The following is an 18,202-nucleotide window of genomic DNA, read 5'->3' as shown; positions in this document are numbered from 1 at the left end:
GGCCAACACACTGCTCTTTGATACAAGGATAACAACTTCCTGCAGTTTTGTAGAGCACCCAGTCCACTGTTCATATATATCTTAACGACACATGATAATATCTAATGACAATTTCAACACAGAAATCCTTCACAGCAGCATGCAACATTAATCTGAATTAATCCGAGGAAAACATTGATTTAATTCATTGGCAATAATCATTCCATAATTTTTGTTGTTGTGTAGAAGTCTTTGCCATTCAGCTCCTTCTCTTCAGGTCAATTTTGAGATTGGCCAAAGGATCAATTTTCACTCCAGCAGAAAGGTCTTTTTATTGGTGTTGGGTTTTGTTTCTTCATTTTGGTTTGGTTTTAAATTCAAAGTAATCTTTAACTAACAGAAAAATTGCTAGCAGTCCACCACCTACAGTGACTGTGTTGGTTAGCAAAGAGAAATAGGTCATGCTGGTAAAAGCAGTTTCCTGATTCTCAGCACAACTTTATCATGGTGGCAATATGTTCCATAAGGCCAGGCATCCATGGCAGAAAGGAGCTTCCAAAGGTAAAGTGACTACAAATGTAAAATAAACCTTGAAACCCCCCCCCCTTCAATTTTAAACATGTGGCGGACCTGTGTGCATATGTAAAGCTATGGAAAGGTAAAGTTATGCTTGGTAAACAGCAGCTTAGACATACATGAAAAGCTTTTATCTTCCTATCCTGTTAAAGACAACCAGAGCTGAGGTTCATTTGCCCCAGCCACTCTCCCTCAGGCAGCACTCAAGGAAGAGCAAGGAGCATCTCTGCTTCCCAAATGAGCAGGCCCTAGCACATAACAACCTCTTCTGTGAACAGGATTTTGGTGGAAGAGAAGTAACACTACAGGCTGAAGATACCCTCATGTTGCAATGCCCATTCAAACCACCAGCAGTCATTTCACCCTACAGAACAGGGAAACCAGCCTTGTCTCTTTTAGACAAACATGACTTGCATGTGTTCCAAAGGTCGCTGCATCGTTTGATTCAGAGGTTCCTTTATAATATACACTGACATACCTTCACAGGGAAAGTTTCCTGTCCAAACCCATCAAGGCGTTCCACTTCACTGATGTACATTAGCTCAGCCTCTGCTGCTGTAATGCCACTGCAATTAGAGTAACAAAAGACAGCAAATGGTTCAACATTATATGCACACAAAAAATACTAGTGAAGAAATGGGGGATTCACAAACCACTTTAGAAGACCCTTTGGAGATGCTGCCTAGAAATGCACAACGTAAAACTAAGTTCCAACATTAGGATCATAATCAGCAGTGGGAGGAATATTACTAAATGTTGAAGGTACAAAGCAGAATTCAAATTAGAGGAGGAACAAACTGAACTGATCATATTACTCACTTTCTTCTTCACACATCAAATGTTTTCCAGGCTTTATTAAAACATCAGGGCATTGCATCAGGTTGTGTCTACTGTTGGATGGCGAATTTGAGCCATATGGGTCCTAATTTGCATAAATAGCATACAAATCCACTGAAGTTTCTTAAAATTTCTTAAAAGGGAAGACCTACATTTTCAAGTTGCCTGTTCAAAAACACAGGCACTAAATCCAAATGTTGAACAGATACTCTTTCATAACAGAGAACAAACCAGCTGCAAGCTTTTATACACGTGTCTACACATGCTCCTGTCACACAGCTCAGGAATTCAGACAGATTTCAGTTCTCAAAAGCAGGTCAGAATAGATTGCAGGTTGCTCCAAATGAAGGCCACTATTAGTATTTCTCCTCTTTGCTCCTCCTTCACACAGCTTACAAACAGAAATATAGGAACCAGACAAATGGGAAAAAAAAGGGAGAGAAAGGAGGTAGACTGTGATCTACCTGCTGAAGTGAGGATAAGTGCTTGTTCTTTGTGTTGCAGAAATAGCACTAAAGAGCACAGCAGGGGAGGGAAATCTTTCCTTTCAAGTCTGAGTTAACCAAGATCACACAAGCAGCCCATGGCAGAGAGAGAAGAACAGAACCAGGCCTGTTCGTGGCCAGCTTGGAAGATAACCCTTTGGTTGCATCAAAGGCCCAAGCTTGCATTTAAACACAGACTGAGAATGGCCTTAGACACCAAGATTGGTATGCTCCACTTTACAACCATTTTCTGTCATATAATGGGGAGTGCTGTACCCTTCACATAGTATTGCTATTGCATTTCATGTAATAAAGCTTTAAATGCAAAATCATAATATAACAAAAAAAGATTATTTCCAATGACATACAGGTACTGCCATTTTTCTGAGAACAGCACTCTAGAGGTTGGAATACATCCACCAGCAAAACACCTAGATGACATGAAAGAAGCCTGCTTACAAGGAAGGTATTTGTACTGAAGCACTAATACATACACTCCTAGCTCGTTAACTAGTAACACCATATTGTAATTTTTCCACAACAAGACTTAAAACCCAACTCCAGTTATTTTAATTTCCACTACATTGGAAGCATGTGTATCCCCCTTTCTCTTGCATGAGAGAAAACCCTCAGGCCACCTTTGACCAAGTCACAGGGTCTTTCACCCTCAGGATTTAAATGAAACTACGAAGAAAAAGGAGTCTATTACACACTGTAAGTACTGTTACACATGCTTATTAAACCTTATGGTGCAAATGCTCATTTATTTGGGATTAAGTTCCTTGCCATTTTGTGTTCACAAGAGGCAGATAATCTTTTATAAAAGACTAATTAAAAATCCAGTAAGATGTAGCATAATAGTAACATGAAGATAGGCTAGTTTACCTTTGCCATAAAAGAATGGGAGAAAAGGGAAGTACTGGGAGAATGATGTCAAAAAAAAAAAAAAAAAAAAAAAAAAAGAATAATCCGAACCCTAACACGTCAAACTCACCTGTGAGTTCTGTGCTCCTGAGCAACCTTTTGAGTCAGCTCCTCCAAAACAGCTTCATCCTGGGTCCAATCCTGTAAAAATATGAAGTAGCATGAAAAACTAGTCATACAAAGAAAGAGAGGGTAAAATCCAAGACAGGAATTACAGCAGCAGTTTTGAGATTGTTTCCTGTTCATGCTCTTCCAGGTAGTTAGAGAGAGAATCTATCACCAACAGCACTGAAGATTCAGACCATGGGATGCTGAAAATGCCCAAGGAGAACACAAGTGTCTGATTTTTTTTTTTTTAATACATTTTTGGGGTAGGATGAAAAGATACTGCTAAAAATAGCAGTAAAATGCTTATTATTCCAAAATAAAGAACAGAGTATAGAGGATGGATAAGGCATCTGTTCCTGGATAAGGACCAAACAACTCTTTAAAAACACTTGGACGTCTACAGATTAATATATACCTTTTAAAACTGACCAAAATAATGCATAGACCATGGAAAATGAAGTCACAGGTATTTTCTGTCCTGCAATCTACAGGTACTCCCTTCCTCATGTTAAAAGGGATTGAAAGTTTTTCTATGTCTTCAAATATGTAATAAACTGTATTTTATGCTTGCAACACATTTCTGAGCAGAAATTTTTTATCTTCTGCAAATTTAATAATGTGTGGCAGAAACAATTCTGAAATAATTGGGAGCAAGTTAATAAAGGAAGGCTGCTCAAAAATTCAAGAAAAAAAAAAAAAAGGAAGCTGAAAAACTTTCTTGCAAAACCTCAAAGTTCTTACTTTATTTAAAAAAGCCTTGAGGCTGCATGTAATGTACTTAAATACACTGCCTGTTTCTTGCTCAATGAGGCCCTCCCTCTGATATTTGCTTCTGCCACAAAAAAATGTGAAAGTGGTAGCATGCTAATGAAAAATGGCATGGTACATGCCTATGCACAGCTACACACCTGTGGGGTGTACTGTGTACATAACTTTGTTCTTTTCACTGCTGAAGAAATGCCATTTGACACACATTGTAGCCTCACAAGATCAAACAGTACAAATGTAGCTGCCCCTCCCTCATCCACTAGCTCTCTTCACTAATGAATTTATAGCAAAGTTCTTGTTGGAGGCTCTTTCTATGCCTGAGATTCACTCAAATCCTCACAGTTGCTTCAGGACTAATTTATATCTGCAGCATTTAGCAACTGTCACTGAACTTCCAGTAAAATATTTACTATTACGTTATCCACTCCTCCCCAGAAGAGCAAAGACAAGTAAAGAAATGTGTAGAGAAACAGTTGAGTTCAGAGTAGGTTTCTGAAGACTGTAGGAAGCAGACACTTTGCTGAACTTGTTAAATTTAGCAATAGTGGCATGGATGAAAGGCAAGATACCACAAAGTGAGCACATGCTGAACACAAGAGCGCTGACCACACCACCATGTAGGCAGCTGACTGAAAAATGGGAGGCTCTCATTCTAGGAGACGGGCCCAAAGAGTAAACTGCTGAACCACATCGAAATTAACTACCTGAAAGCTCATCTAGAGGCCTAAACCCTCCCCTGTTTTTTTTTCTGAATAGAAAAATGGTATCAGTAAATTGAAAGAACTTTGCAGAAGTTCAGTAATTTACCAAGTGACAGCTTGACAGCACATTCCTGCCTATACTTACAGACATCTTCTTTTGCACTTAGCCTATCATACACAACTTCATAAGCCATCAACTATACACAAGATCATTAATTACTTATCAACAGATAAAGGTGGCCTACCAAAGAAATCCTGCTCCACTAGTTAGGCTAACAGAAGTTTCTTAGTGAAAGTTCAATACTGAAGCCACATTCTAGTTATACAAGGCATGTTCACATCTCTATACATTCATTAATTCCCCTTCTTCCTGATGACTCCGTTTTTCAGGTGGTATTGAAGTCTGTCTACCAGCTCAAAATCGCACTTTCACTTCAAGACACTGTGCAGCTGCCACCTTTTTGGACTTCAGAAGGGACTATCCATTGCAGTTCCTGTACTGGTAAATGGGATTAAATGCTTCTGGAAGTGCCTTTCTCAAGCCTTCAAATTACACTGAGATGAATCACTCTCCCTCTACCGCTCCACTAATTGCAGAGGGAAACCAGATGCCTTAACTTCTAGGCAGCTACACTCCGGGCATGGGAACACCACCCCACTTCTAAATTTTGTTTCCAGTTAGATAGAATTCCATGATCTTTTACATTTTATGAAGCTTACACTTACTAAGACTCGTGCTGGTGGACTTGTTCATCTAAAATAAATCTAGCTTTAACCTCAACAGGCTTTTTTTTGTTGTTGTTGTTTGGTTGGTTTTTGTTTTGTTTTGTTTTTTTTCCTCCTCTCTAATTTGTCCTCCCAGAGAGGCTCAGTGTCAGGGATTGCAAGTGCTTGGCATTTGTCACCAGAGTTTCTAACATCATTAGTGACCTAAAACACTTCCCTCAGCATTCACGTTATTTATTAGTTTCCAGTGTAAATTTAAAACAAATTTACAGCATAGTCTCTGGAGAACATTTTGAGAAGACCTGATTCACACTTCACTTGAGTCTGATAGTCACCTGATGTAAATTCACATTCTCTTGAGGAAAGGCTACATGATTCGTCCTGTAACACAACATTTACTACATCAGCAGCCCTCATATTCCTTTGTTATTCCATGTTACTAATACTGCAGTACTGCTAACATACACCTTTTTAAATAGCTGCAAATTCTTTCCTTGATTCAAAGAAGCACACTTCTTTTGCTGATACCTATTTCTAGTGGAGGCTTAACAGAAACTGAAAAAGGGCTAAATTTCCATAGCATATATTATTTCAGATACAATCAAGTATATTGCAGGCTTTGGGGAGCAAAGTTTATTTCCACTATTAAGAGTTCAGCGCTGGTACTTTTACTCTGTTATCAACAAAGCCATCTCTGAGGCATGGAGAAATTATTCATAAAAGACCACAAAAAAGGGGGATAAGGAACTCACCATAGGAAACAAGACATATTCCCGGAGGAAGTCATGAGATTCAAACTGATTATAGTCTCCAAAATCGGCTGGAAAAAACAACACAATTACTCATTTTAGCACTTTCCACAGATGTTAAGACCACACTCAACCTTTGCACAGATGCTTGATTTCAAGTGGGCGAGTCCTCTCTGAAGCCACAAACCAGCACAAAGATTTCTACTTGTACTTTAGCTTTTAACATGGAGGTCTGAAAATAATAGTGTTATTACCAAAGATCAAATAACAGCCAACAAGTAATTTCTCTCTTTTGATCCCTAATATTATGACCATTTGCAATGCTTAACCATCAGGAGTGGAAGAGTTTCTTTTTCTGTAGCTTTCATGAACTAATACCACCACCTAACAAGGCTGACACTGCTCAGCCTCTTTAAAAATGGTGCACACTTTTGCTTCTCCAATGTTTACAACCCTGACCAAGGAAAAAAAAATTAACCTACCTCTGCTACTGTTCTACACAAGTGTACAAACAATGATTACTTTTACAGCCTAGGAGGTTAAAACCCACTAGTCTATTCTATTAAAAATTGTCAACCATGAACATGGTTTGGGGGGGTGTGTGTATGTGGGTGTCTTACCCTTCTGCAGCCAATAGTACAGGCACTGTATCAGTTTGACTGGCCCACACCTTTCTACTTGATTTTCTACTTCTTGCAAATCTCTAAGAGGTACTCATCTCCATGCTCCCATTCACTCATGTCAGGTTGAGGATTCTTGTCTAAATGTCCTCGTGGAGTTTTGAAAATGCTTCCTAAAGGCTAAACTATGTTAAAAAATACAAAACAAAGCCTATATTTATCTATCTGTTAAACACACAACAGCTTATATCAAAAGAATATATTGCCAGGAGCTTTTTATTTTATATTAATTGAACTGGATCAAACACCATCTACAAGATTCTCATATTATAGAAGTTGGAAATCCCCGCCATAAATCATATTATCTAAACATTCTTTCAAAGCTTCTAGACAACTTCACATATTGCAGGATGCCAAAAATGCAGTTTCATTTTGTTTTCACCTCTGAGTTATGTTTTAACATAAACAGAAAGAAATCAAAATGGACATGAAACAGAGTCTGTAAGTTTAAAAGAAATAAATATTTCAAATATCTTCCTTTGCATCACATGCAAAGGACAAAGGGAGTAATACAAGGTCAGGTATAAAGCAAACAAGATTAGGTGCAGGATTCTGATGCAGTGGTCTGAAATATAATAGACTATGTAGAAAATTCAGAATAAAAGTGATTACTTCAAGCTGATTACAAAGACCGACTCTCTCAAAATTAGCAAAAAACCCTTCAAAAACACAGGACCAGTAAAACATAGTCAGCATCTACCTAGCCCTAACTTATATACTGGAAAAACTTAATTTACTTAAGTTTCAAGATTCAGTATGGAATCTTACACATGTACTTAGCTTTATTTCAAGATTTGACAGGAAACTTGTTTTCTTCAATTTTTAACCAAGAAGATAATACACCAGAATTTCTACTGCCCTAAGAAAGATCATATTAGTATTACTCTCCTTTAATTCTCAAGGATCAGATCTTCATGTTTGCTATTTATATATATACTTCACCCTTCCCTCCCATCGGAGGACATGCACAGAGCATGGTTGCTGAAACTCTAACTTAAGTTCTCACAGTCAGTTGTGGGTAGACTGAAACATACCTTCTCCAAATACAGGGCTTCTTCCTCTGCCCATACACATTATATGATCCCACTGTTATCGATGTCCTTAGGAGGCTCAGAATAAAAATCACATTGTAAGAAGTCGTTTACATTTAATTTATAACTCGCATAACAATTACGGTCATGTGTTCTTTCATACTTCAGACAGCACTATGCAGCAAAACAAGTTTTTAATTAAAGGCAAAATTAAAGCTGCTGCTATGCTCTTTGATGTAATTGCATTTCAAACCAGAGAACGTGAAGCAAATTCATTACTGAAAAGTACTCCGTGGTTGGGGTTGGAAGAAGTGAAGTTTTGTTCAGATTCACTTACGTGGATTTTAGAAATAGGAAAGTTGAACACTGTGATGTGGTCCATGATTCCCTCCCTGAGGGTGTGTTTCATCAACGACAGTCCACCTATGCACTTTTAAATCAATAGAAAACCCAGCTGTTGTGTGTAGGAGTCATACAAGGCCTTAATTAGTGCCCAGTCAACATACAGAACAAACCAAAAAAGCCAATGTTGGAAAAGGACTGTCAGGTCACGTCATCTTACCTTGCACTGCCAAACCAGCTAGTCGAATTCCCTGCTCCAGTGAGGAAAGTAATTGTCCATCAAGAACATCCTTTTTCACTTGTAGGTAATACTGGTATCTACAAACAAAAGAAGAGCACAAATTGGAACTTCTATATGTTTGTACATTTTCTACAGAAAAAAAAAAAAAAGACTGCTGAAAGCAAGAAAACTCACCACAAACAGATCAGGCTCTTAAACAGCAGTCTGTACCTGGCTTCAGAAGTTCCACATTATCAAAACAAATCAATATGATGCCTATATGTGCAGTCCTTCCAGGTGGATGAAAAGGAAAATAAAGAGTTCTGATTTGTCTTTCCACACAGAAGAGGGACACCTGCTGGGATTACCTCCTCCATAAATTTTGTAGAGGTTATTGAAGACCATGCAGTCACCAATACAAAAAGAGGCTGTTCCATATTTTTTCTATTGTTTTTGCTCCAGTGTCACCATTTTGATAGAAGAAAAAGAAATTTAGCAATATACTTTGGTCTACTGGCACAACTTTAACTATGGCCCATAAGAAGTTTTTTTTAATTGGCATCTCTTGTCTGTAAGGATGACTTAGACACACAAATCAAGCAAAACCAGCTTCTGATATCATGCACTTGCTGATCTGCAGTAACTAATCACAAGACAAACTATGTTAGTTTTAACCACAGCAACAGAAGTCACATTTCACCTTTACATGTGAAATGCAGTAGATTAAGACAAACAAGAAGTTTTCCACATAAAGCTTAACAAATTTACTGTCCCCATCCATGCATCTCTCCCATCCGCTGAACTGGACCAGACCCACAGTGGAGTTGGCCAAAGCAGCAGGGATAGGTACCTGTCCCTCTAGCATATCAGCTTAAAGTCCAGTGGAGACAGCTTTGTTATACAGTTGAAGTATGGTGATATAATGATCTTCTGCTCATCAGCTTAAACTTTTGGTGCAGACATATGTAACCTATCCCAGCTGAGATGAAACAGAATTCCTTCTCATGCAACCCCTCACCAGGTCTGAGCCCAAAGGCAGAGGTACTGCACCAGCATAGCCACAGTCCCAGTGTGCACTCAGCCTCATGCACCCAACCCCCAGACGGGTTGATAGTAACTGATACACCTAGGTGACACAAGTTAGGGAACCCCAAAAACCAACAAAGAGGTTTCTTAGGCTGTGACCAGACATGCCAGTCTGGCTGCAGCTGAAACAGGTTATGAGGTTACTGCTCCCTTCTGCCGCATGTCTGTTCACCCTCCTAACACAAAGGGCACCTGGTTAAAATGGAATGGATTTTAAAAATAATTACCTGACACAAACTGGGTTAGAAAGAAACGGTACACAAGCATGCCAACCAGTCTCAGCAACTGCAGCCTCTGCAAGGTGGACAGCAAAGAGCAGTCAGAAAAACTGGGGGCACTAAACTACTCACTGGACTCTGCTGCAACCAGCACACATCTGACCCTACCTCTGAACCTCTGGGAATAGCAAAGAAACTGTTCTAGTCTTGTTTTAGAGTGTAACTCACCTTCCCAGACCCAACAGGAAAGAAGAGCCACTGTAGCATTACCCATGCTACAGGGACTGCACTGCCTTAACTATACTCACAAATGCTACTGTTTAATTCTGTGTGGAGGTGTTAGAAAATACCTACGTGCTTCAAAACCAGCATAACCCAAAGCCATGCTTTGAGGGCTATTAATTAAATGCAGCATTTTACATTTTTCTTCAGTTAACTCTTCCTTCAGTGATGTGAGATACAATAACTTGCCACTAGACAGCACCAACGCTCTGACCAGACCCGTACTCTGAAGGCAGCAGGGTGTTTAGAGGCTACAGGCAATGCAGAGCAGAGCAATCTTCCCAGGGAAGGCCTGTGCACGTATTCTTCACATCTGAGAAGTTCCCTTTGGAGTTCAAAATTTTTACTTGTACTTAAAAAGTAATTGTTGGGTTACTGGTTTTAGGCTTCCTCTTCCCCTCTCTCCCTCCACACCAAACGCAGAACATTTTCAAACAGGAAAAATATAATATCATTTAAAATGTTTAGATTCAGCTTTCACACAGCCTAATGAAGATTAAAACTTCAGGGAATTTTGAAATTTGATTGAGAGAGGCAGCGTAAAAAGTACACAGCTTCACAGCTTCAGCCCTGTGCTTCAGTCCCAGGTTTAACACTGGCTCAGTCCAGGAGACAAATCAGCTTGTTTCCACTTCTTTGCGATGACTAAATCCCAATTCTGAAAACACACATGCTTGCATACAAGTTTGACATAAGCTGCTTTATCAAGTATACAGGCAAGCAAGTGTTCGCTGAATTTGGTCTTCAAGACTTGTAATCCCCAAGCAGGCTATTTATGTCAATGCTACATGTACACGCATGAGCTACATATTCTAGTCTAACAGAACAAAGTAAAATCCACATCTGCCATAAAGGTAAAGCTACTGTTAAAACAAACACAAAGTTAAGACACTACATGAATGTCAAAACAACCTCAAAATTTTACCATAAAATGTAATCATAGAATGGTTTGTGTTGAAAGGGACCTTAAAGACCATCTAGTCCCAACCCCCCTGCCATGAGCAGGGACACCTTCCACCAGACCAGGTTGCTCAAAGCCCCGTCCGATCTGGCCTTGAACCCTTCCAGGGAGGGGGCAGCCACAGCTGCTCTGGGAAACCTGGGCCAGTGTCTCACCACCCTCACAGGGAAGAATTTCTTCCTTCTATCTAATCTTTATCTCCCTTCTTTCAGTCAAAAACCATTGCCCTTTGTCCTATCACTACACGTCCTTGTAAAAAGTCCCTCCCCACCTTCCCTGTAGCCCCCTTCAGGTACTGGAAGGCCACTATAAGGTCTCCACAGAGCCTTCTCTTCTCTTCCCCAACTCTCTCAGCCTGTCCCCATAAGGGAGGTGCTCCAGCCTCCTGATCATCCTCATGGCCTCCTCTGGACCCACTCGAGCAGGTCCATCTCCTTCTTCTGTTGGGGGCCTCGCAGCTGGACACAGCACTGCAGGGGGGTCTCACAAGAGCAGAGTAGAGGGGGAGAATCCCCTCCCTCGACCTGCTGGCCACGCTTCTCTTGATGCAGCCCAGGACAAGGTTGGCTCTCTGGGCTGTGAGTGCACATTGCTGGCTCACAGTCAGTTTTCTATCCATTGATACCCCGAAGTCCTTCTCCAGAAGGTTGCTCTCAATCCATTCATCCCCCAGCCTGTATTTGTGCTTGGGATTGCCCCGACCCCTGTGCAGGACCTTGCACTTGGCCTTGTTGAACTTCATGAGGTTTGCACAGACCCACCTCTCCAGCCTGCCCAGCTCCCTCTGGATGGCATCCCTGCCCTCCAGCCTGTCACCCACCACACAGCTGGGTATCATAGTCAAGCTCTCTAAAAGTGCTCTCAATCCCACTGTCTTTGTCACCAACAAAGACGTTAAACAGCACCAGTTCCAACACCAACCATTGAACACCACCACTTATATTGAGATCCTAGCTCTACAGAAGTCAAAAGTGTCGTCAGCTTTAGTGGAGCTATGGTTTCAGCCACAGTGCCCACAAAATTATAGATAATCCATAGAAAGGATTATTGAGGTAGGCATCATCAAAAATACAGTGTCAATGCAGTTACTGTAGTATCAAATACCACAATCAAGACTTTCAAAAGAAACAGTGATATGGGGTTTTAGTTGCAATTTCAGTTGCCAATATTTCAGAAAAATTGTTTTACGACAGCAATCAGCACCCACTTTATGAGAAAGATGCCCTTTTACAGGTGTTTCACTCTGATTATCAGAAACAGGTCACATTTAAAAATTTTAATAGGAATAATCTACAATATTATGGTACTGCATTGTGCTTACTAACACTGCAGCAGAATAAAACTTTAGGATTTATTATATATATTTTAGATTGACATGCAGTAAGAGTTTTAAAGACTTGTATAATTAGCTCTCTGAGATTAACTAGTGTATCCATCAGGAAAAACCTCATGGAAAAAGTTGTCACCTTTCCCAGGCAAACCCACTGAAAATCAATCACCTGCTATGGCTCCAATGCCTTTTCCGATGGAAGTGCCAAGACAAACTGAAGAAGATTGAGGCAGAAAACAATGGTCTGTACCAGGTTCATCTTTACCCCTGGACTGACAGTGACAATGGTCACTCACCTAAGGTGTTCTCTGACATCTCCTTTCACTGTGGCCACATAAGGCACAAACTAGGATATCTCCTTTCACAAGGCATGAACTGGAGTGGCTAATTCCACTGTCAAGGAAGAGGAGGAGCATACCCTGGAGGAAGCTCTGCTAGCAGGATCTAATAGCTCTACCAGCCACAGATTCATGGCTCAGCTGTGCTGCAAAACTGTGGTCAGGCTGTCTGCCCAGCCAACAGAGAGGAGAAACTGGCCCATATTCTGTCAAGGATTTGAGGCTCCTCCATCTGAAATTACATTAAATGCTGTTATTATGTCACTATGCTAGCTGAGACTGCTCTTTGTTCACTTGGATTTCAAAAGTAGATCTATAATTTGAGGGAAATCAAAGATTTTAAAAATGATTCAGCTATAGATTCACCGAGGAAAGCTGTGTCAGAACAGCAGATAAAAACATGCATTTCATAAGCCTCCTATTAGGTGGTTTAGTTGGGAAAGCATATGGAAAGTGAACAAAAGAGAGGTTTGCAATCTGAACCCCCAAATAATAAAAGGCAAGAAATTCAAAATTAAGACTTACAAAGCTTTAATCACAGACCCATTCTGGCATACTAGGGGGAGTCCGGGGCAGAAGAGACACCAACATAGCCAAGTAGGCTGAGTGCAGAAATCTCTCACCTTCATTGCTCATTTGGGGTTAAACATTTTTAACAGAGCTGTTGTGTATTCAATATAATAAAGGCTACTACAGTTTGCCAGCCTGTAGCTAATTCCAAGGGGAATGGGAGTGGACAACAAGTCTGAACAAAGCCATAATTATAAGGATATCATTTCCCACAACTCTATTTAGCCAACACAGAAAACATTAAAAGTATATTTGCATCCATTGCATCAAAAACACACTTTTTATAAATTAAATAAGCTGCAACTGGACAACTAGGAGACATCTGAACACCAGAATGAACATCTGCATTTTAGCCATCCATACTGCATCAGAGGGGAAAAAAAAAAACAACAAAACAACACAAAACTAAACACAAATAGTATTAGTAAGCATGAGATAAAGGTACTGGTTTAAAATTTAATTGCAACACTGAGAATTCAGACTCAGCTACAGCTGTGTAAATGTAGAAAAACTGCATTTGCCCATACAATTCTGCATAGACCTCCCAAGATCAGGATTCGTGTTTGTTCTCCTGTCACTTCAAAAAAGAACGTGTGTGTAGTGTCACCAAATTCATTGCACCCTTCCATCACCACTGTTTATCTGGTGTATAACCTCTGCTGCTGTTTTACATATGCAGAAAATAAGTACATTAATTTTAGTGATTTCTCTTCAACAATTAACGTTTCAGATACCACAAGCCAACCAGAACCTGGCCTGATCAATACTGGAAGTGAGATCTTTGTAGAGAAATTAAAGGATCGTTGATAAAAGTAAGAATGTGGGTTAATTTTGCAGAGTAATTGCACTGGTGCACTGCATCTTCATGATTTTCCTACTAGTGACTTCTACAAAGAACCACAAGGCAAATACTTCGTTAATAATTATTCAATATTTTCAGACCTGGTAGCCTTAGTAATCAAGCAGCATTCAATTCTGTTAGGAAATGTACAATAACATAAGAAAAAAATGCTTATTGCCCCAGGGATTTACAATCTAAGTGTACATTTCATACACATACATAGATCTACATGTTTATACAAAAAGATGACAGAATTGAGATAATAAGGATTAATACTGTTTTAATGCTGTATTGTGATCAGTGTGGATTTTTGTTATTTTTCCCTGGTTTTACTTTCCTTCTCTGTACATCAGAAACAGGAAGGGTTTGGAATATATGCGTTATCTCTAGTACAGCAGGAAACACTTAAAAAAAATTTTTTTTTAATCAGTGTGTTTTTCTGGAAATTTCAAGCTGGTATGAATAAATGCATTACAGCTTCAGTACCAATATATATTTACCTTAAGTGTATCTGAAAATACACAAAGCACTACAAAACAGGCATTAGTTACCCAAGAAGTACAATTCCTTTAAAATCGTTTGTAATGATGCAATTACTGGCATGACTAACTTTCTTATAACTCATTAGGTACCTTTTTGGCATCAAGCCTATCTATTGGATAACTGCATAGCTATGTAGTTTAACTTCTTTGGAGGAAAAGAAAACTGCTTTACCTTTTCATATCTCCAAAATACGAAGTCTTTAAGACTCAAAGGAGAAAGAGATTGGCCCACAAGTGGTTTAGCTCAAGACCTTCAGCTCTTTTCCAAATTAAAAAAAAAAATTGCAATTAGAGTACAATATGATCTTCTAAATTTAGGAACACAGTAAGAGGGTCGTTGCATCACAACAACAGTCCAGCTCAGCTCATTAGGGTTTATCTTAGTATGGTAATATACTTCTGAGCAGAGACACTGCAATGTACACTTATGCAATAATCTGCCCACAAGGGAAGCAGTTTCTCTAGAACAGAGGCCTTTTATAATTTACTAAAATTATTTTAAGAATTAGCTTTGATATTGATGTGTCTATTGTTCATCTCACACCTTAAAATCTGCCATGATCTTGGCTTTGACGATATTTAGCAACAAGATTCCACAGATACCTATATGCCATGTTTTAAAGAGAAACCCATTTTTTATTTTAAACACAGGGTCTTTCATATTTTCTCAGCCTTTGACTTAGATGTGTCAATGACTCAGCTATTCAATGGACAAAAGAACTAACTGATAATGATCAAAAGCTTATTTCTTGTTATTTATTATATTTGAGACAATCATAATAATACTTAACTCTTACTGGTTGCTTTTCTGAGAAAACACATGCTTTAAATGGTATTAATGATCATTAGCCTAACTTTATAGAGTATTTGATGCACATGGCTGGTGAAGTTACTTGTGTAAACTTGGGCAGGAAACAAGGAAGATTTGGGAGATCTAGATTTTGTTCCCAAATCTTAATCCAAAGTACTACTTACTGGATGCTGCTTATTTCATGTGGGTCACTCAATATGCTGCAACAGAATTGACTGCAAACTTGGACTGGATTTTATATGGCAAGAAAGGCAGGCAGGCAGACAAGACTGGTCTTTTCAGATCCAAGGTTCAGTATATTGGCAAGGATGGTGTTATGATTTCTGGGTTTGAGCATGCTGAAACATATTTTAGATGCAAGGATTCAGTCAGCACAACTTAATCTCAAGTAACTTTTTAAAAAGAGGTATATCCATTGATGAGGTCATTGTCAGTAACACACAGTGCTAAGGCCTTGGCTTTGCCATTGTAAAAAACTTAGATGGTGTTGATAAACAGAACATCTCCAGCTCGCTCCTCTGGAATTTCATCAACTTCTCTCCCAGGGAAAGTCTGATGTTTCACAGTACTAGACAATAGTGATTTATCTGTGAATTGTGGTAGAATATAAAAAGCAACGACTGTGATTCCACTACTAAAGGGTAATATTTTTGGAAGGGGTATTATGGAGAACAAGTCTACCACACCCTGTCACAGACCAGAAAGATCAGCAGACTTGCCAGAAAAAAAGGGAAGGAGACAAAAGAGCCTTTGTCACACATGCAGGAAGAAATTCCTTCAGAAGCTCAAACTGTCAATGCCAATAGTAAAAACACAGTCATAACAGTTTCTAGGGTAGGAACTCCTTGATCACAACAACCTTATAAGGCAGGTCAAGGTTAGCTTCGGGTACCTGAGAAATTAAGTTGTTCAAAAGCAGCATCCAACTGTCTACATCCTGGTTGCCTCCAGCAGCTAGATGGAAAACATGACTGAAACTGAAAATAAAATAAATGAAATACATGGAAAGATCTGTGTCATTCTTTTTCCCTTCTTAATGAGACAGAACAATGCTGGGTTAGCATCATATTCACACATAGGACTGAAAAAGGAGACCAGATCAAATCACAGTCCCTATCACCTACTTCCACATAGCTCAATTTCTCTCTTTAAAAGCAACAGTTTGTATAGAGCTGAAAGGAAGGAAAAGGGGCTTTGGCTAAAACAGGATAATTTCACAATGATCGTCTCTTTCCATTTGTTTTGATATGCAACTTGTGAGCATAAGGACAAATAATACACAGCCTTGATGGCTGGCTTGCTGTATGAGCTGCAATGAGGCACACAATGAAAGGTAAGCTACCACATCTGTCCAGTGAAGTTCCTACCAAAGGCCATTGTCTTCCCAAAGGTTAAAGTCCAGCTACACACCTGGCTAAGGATACCAGAACAGGAAAACTTCTGTGCACCTAAAAACAGTCTGATCACAATTTTGCATTGCTTAGTTGTTGTTTACCACCTCTATTTCATCAGTTTACTACTAAAAGGTTGATCGTTTGCATGCATTCCCTGAAAGAGACTCTATTAAAATTTCAGATCTCCACCTCTATCAATTCTTTACATAGCTGATGGAGGATTTCAAAGGCAAAGGCAAAGTATGAATGTTTTAGGAGGAATAAGCTTTTTTTTCTGGTGCGAATCAGACAAAGTCAAATTTCTGCAGCAAAACTGAGCACTCAAAAAAAAGAAAAAAAAATACATGTATTGCAAGCGGACATGGGACTGTTTAGGAAGGTAACACACAATTTATAACCTCTCAATTACAAGCAGCTGCTTCCAGTATAGCCTGGTGTCAAAGTGCTGCGGCTCTTTGGCATCCAGCATTAAACGGATAGCTAGTGAAACCCTTAGCAGTTGGACACAAGATAACAGCATCACACTCAGCACCATCACTGGCAGCAAAAGGCTGAGCTGGGATTGCAAAGAAGTGCTCTGCGGGTGTTTTTCTTCCCTTGCCATTTCTGATGGGCCACAAGCACAGACATGCACCCAGGCCTTGTTGCTGCCTGCAGACACGACACAAGCCTTCCAAAATGCGCACTCCTTTCGCAAGAGGCTTAGCCAGCAGATGCAGCTTTACAGTATCCACTAATTTATCTATATTTAAAAAGGAACCCCCCCCCAACCACAGCAGGTCCATTCTCTGTACTTGTACTTGTTGTTAAGAATGTATTATACTTTTTGGATACTCCAAGTTCAAATAAACCCACAAACACGAAGTTAAACCTTAAATAAAAAGGCCAGTAATGGCATGCTTTAGCAAGAAAGGACGGCATGCCACAACCTGATCCTGATTTTCTGCCCTTGAACTCTTGAATTAATTATAACAAATTACAGGGAGCCCCACTACAATTTATAAGCACAATAAACTCCCTTACAACCACCTATAATTTTATCAGAGTTAATCCAAATGCCTAAAGAATTATACAGCACAAAACTCCAACATGCCTTTCAGAGTAAAAAAATGGGGGAAGCCGTATTTTCTTGTCTTCCAAGACATCTCTCACAGCAAAGGCTACATTTGGTCTCTGCAAGCTCGAGTCCAACAAAGCCAGGCCCTGGTGACACCACCCTAGCATTCATCCTTATAAAGGCTGGAGTGGGACTGCAAAAGTCAAGCAAAACAATCACAATCATGTAACAAAGAAATCTGCATTTTAGTGTTTTCAGCTGAAAACCAGCATTTAATGCAAGCATAAATATTACATGGAAACACTAGAATAAAACATTCAGGAGTGAAGAGTTTGTTAGCCACATATTTTTGAGGGAAAAAAAAAAAACAAACCACACAAAACATGTATCCATCTGGTTTTGGTTTTAAGAACATGCTAAAAGTGTTACTGTTGAACATGGCAGTCCTATTGATTTCAGGCTACTCACATAGTTAAATACACAACTAACTACACACTCATGTCTCCTGAATTGAGCAGAACAATTGCATTTGGCTACAGAGATGCATGTGATACAATACAGAAGACTATTTTTTCTTATTAACTTCACTTTCTTTTTTTGATCACACACACACAAAAAAACAAAACTGAGTCAGGTAGGTGAATTG

General features: G+C 39.4%; 1 protein-coding gene across 6 annotated transcripts in view; it reads right to left on the bottom strand.

Moving 5' to 3' along the window:
* PTPN14 (protein tyrosine phosphatase non-receptor type 14) overlaps positions 1–18,202 on the bottom strand; it is a 123,812-nt gene that overhangs the window by 36,241 nt on the left and 69,369 nt on the right. For 5 of the 6 annotated variants that reach the window (XM_032989567.2, XM_032989568.2, XM_032989565.2 and 2 more), the window contains 4 exons: positions 8,127–8,224; positions 5,857–5,924; positions 2,872–2,942; positions 1,034–1,121 (listed from right to left, as the gene is read on the bottom strand). In XM_032989567.2, the coding sequence (XP_032845458.1) occupies positions 1,034–1,121; positions 2,872–2,942; positions 5,857–5,924; positions 8,127–8,224 (325 nt within the window). Of the gene's footprint in view, positions 1–1,033; positions 1,122–2,871; positions 2,943–5,856; positions 5,925–7,567; positions 7,888–8,126; positions 8,225–18,202 lie in introns of those variants that run through there. The other variant, XM_032989571.2, reaches the window with a different exon arrangement.

The sequence above is a fragment of the Tyto alba genome, unplaced genomic scaffold, assembly GCF_018691265.1.
Source record: "Tyto alba isolate M040663 unplaced genomic scaffold, T.alba_DEE_v4.0 Super-Scaffold_16, whole genome shotgun sequence".
In the NCBI taxonomy this organism is placed as follows: Eukaryota; Metazoa; Chordata; class Aves; order Strigiformes; family Tytonidae; genus Tyto; species Tyto alba.
This window is presented reverse-complemented; position numbering and strand designations above follow the sequence as displayed.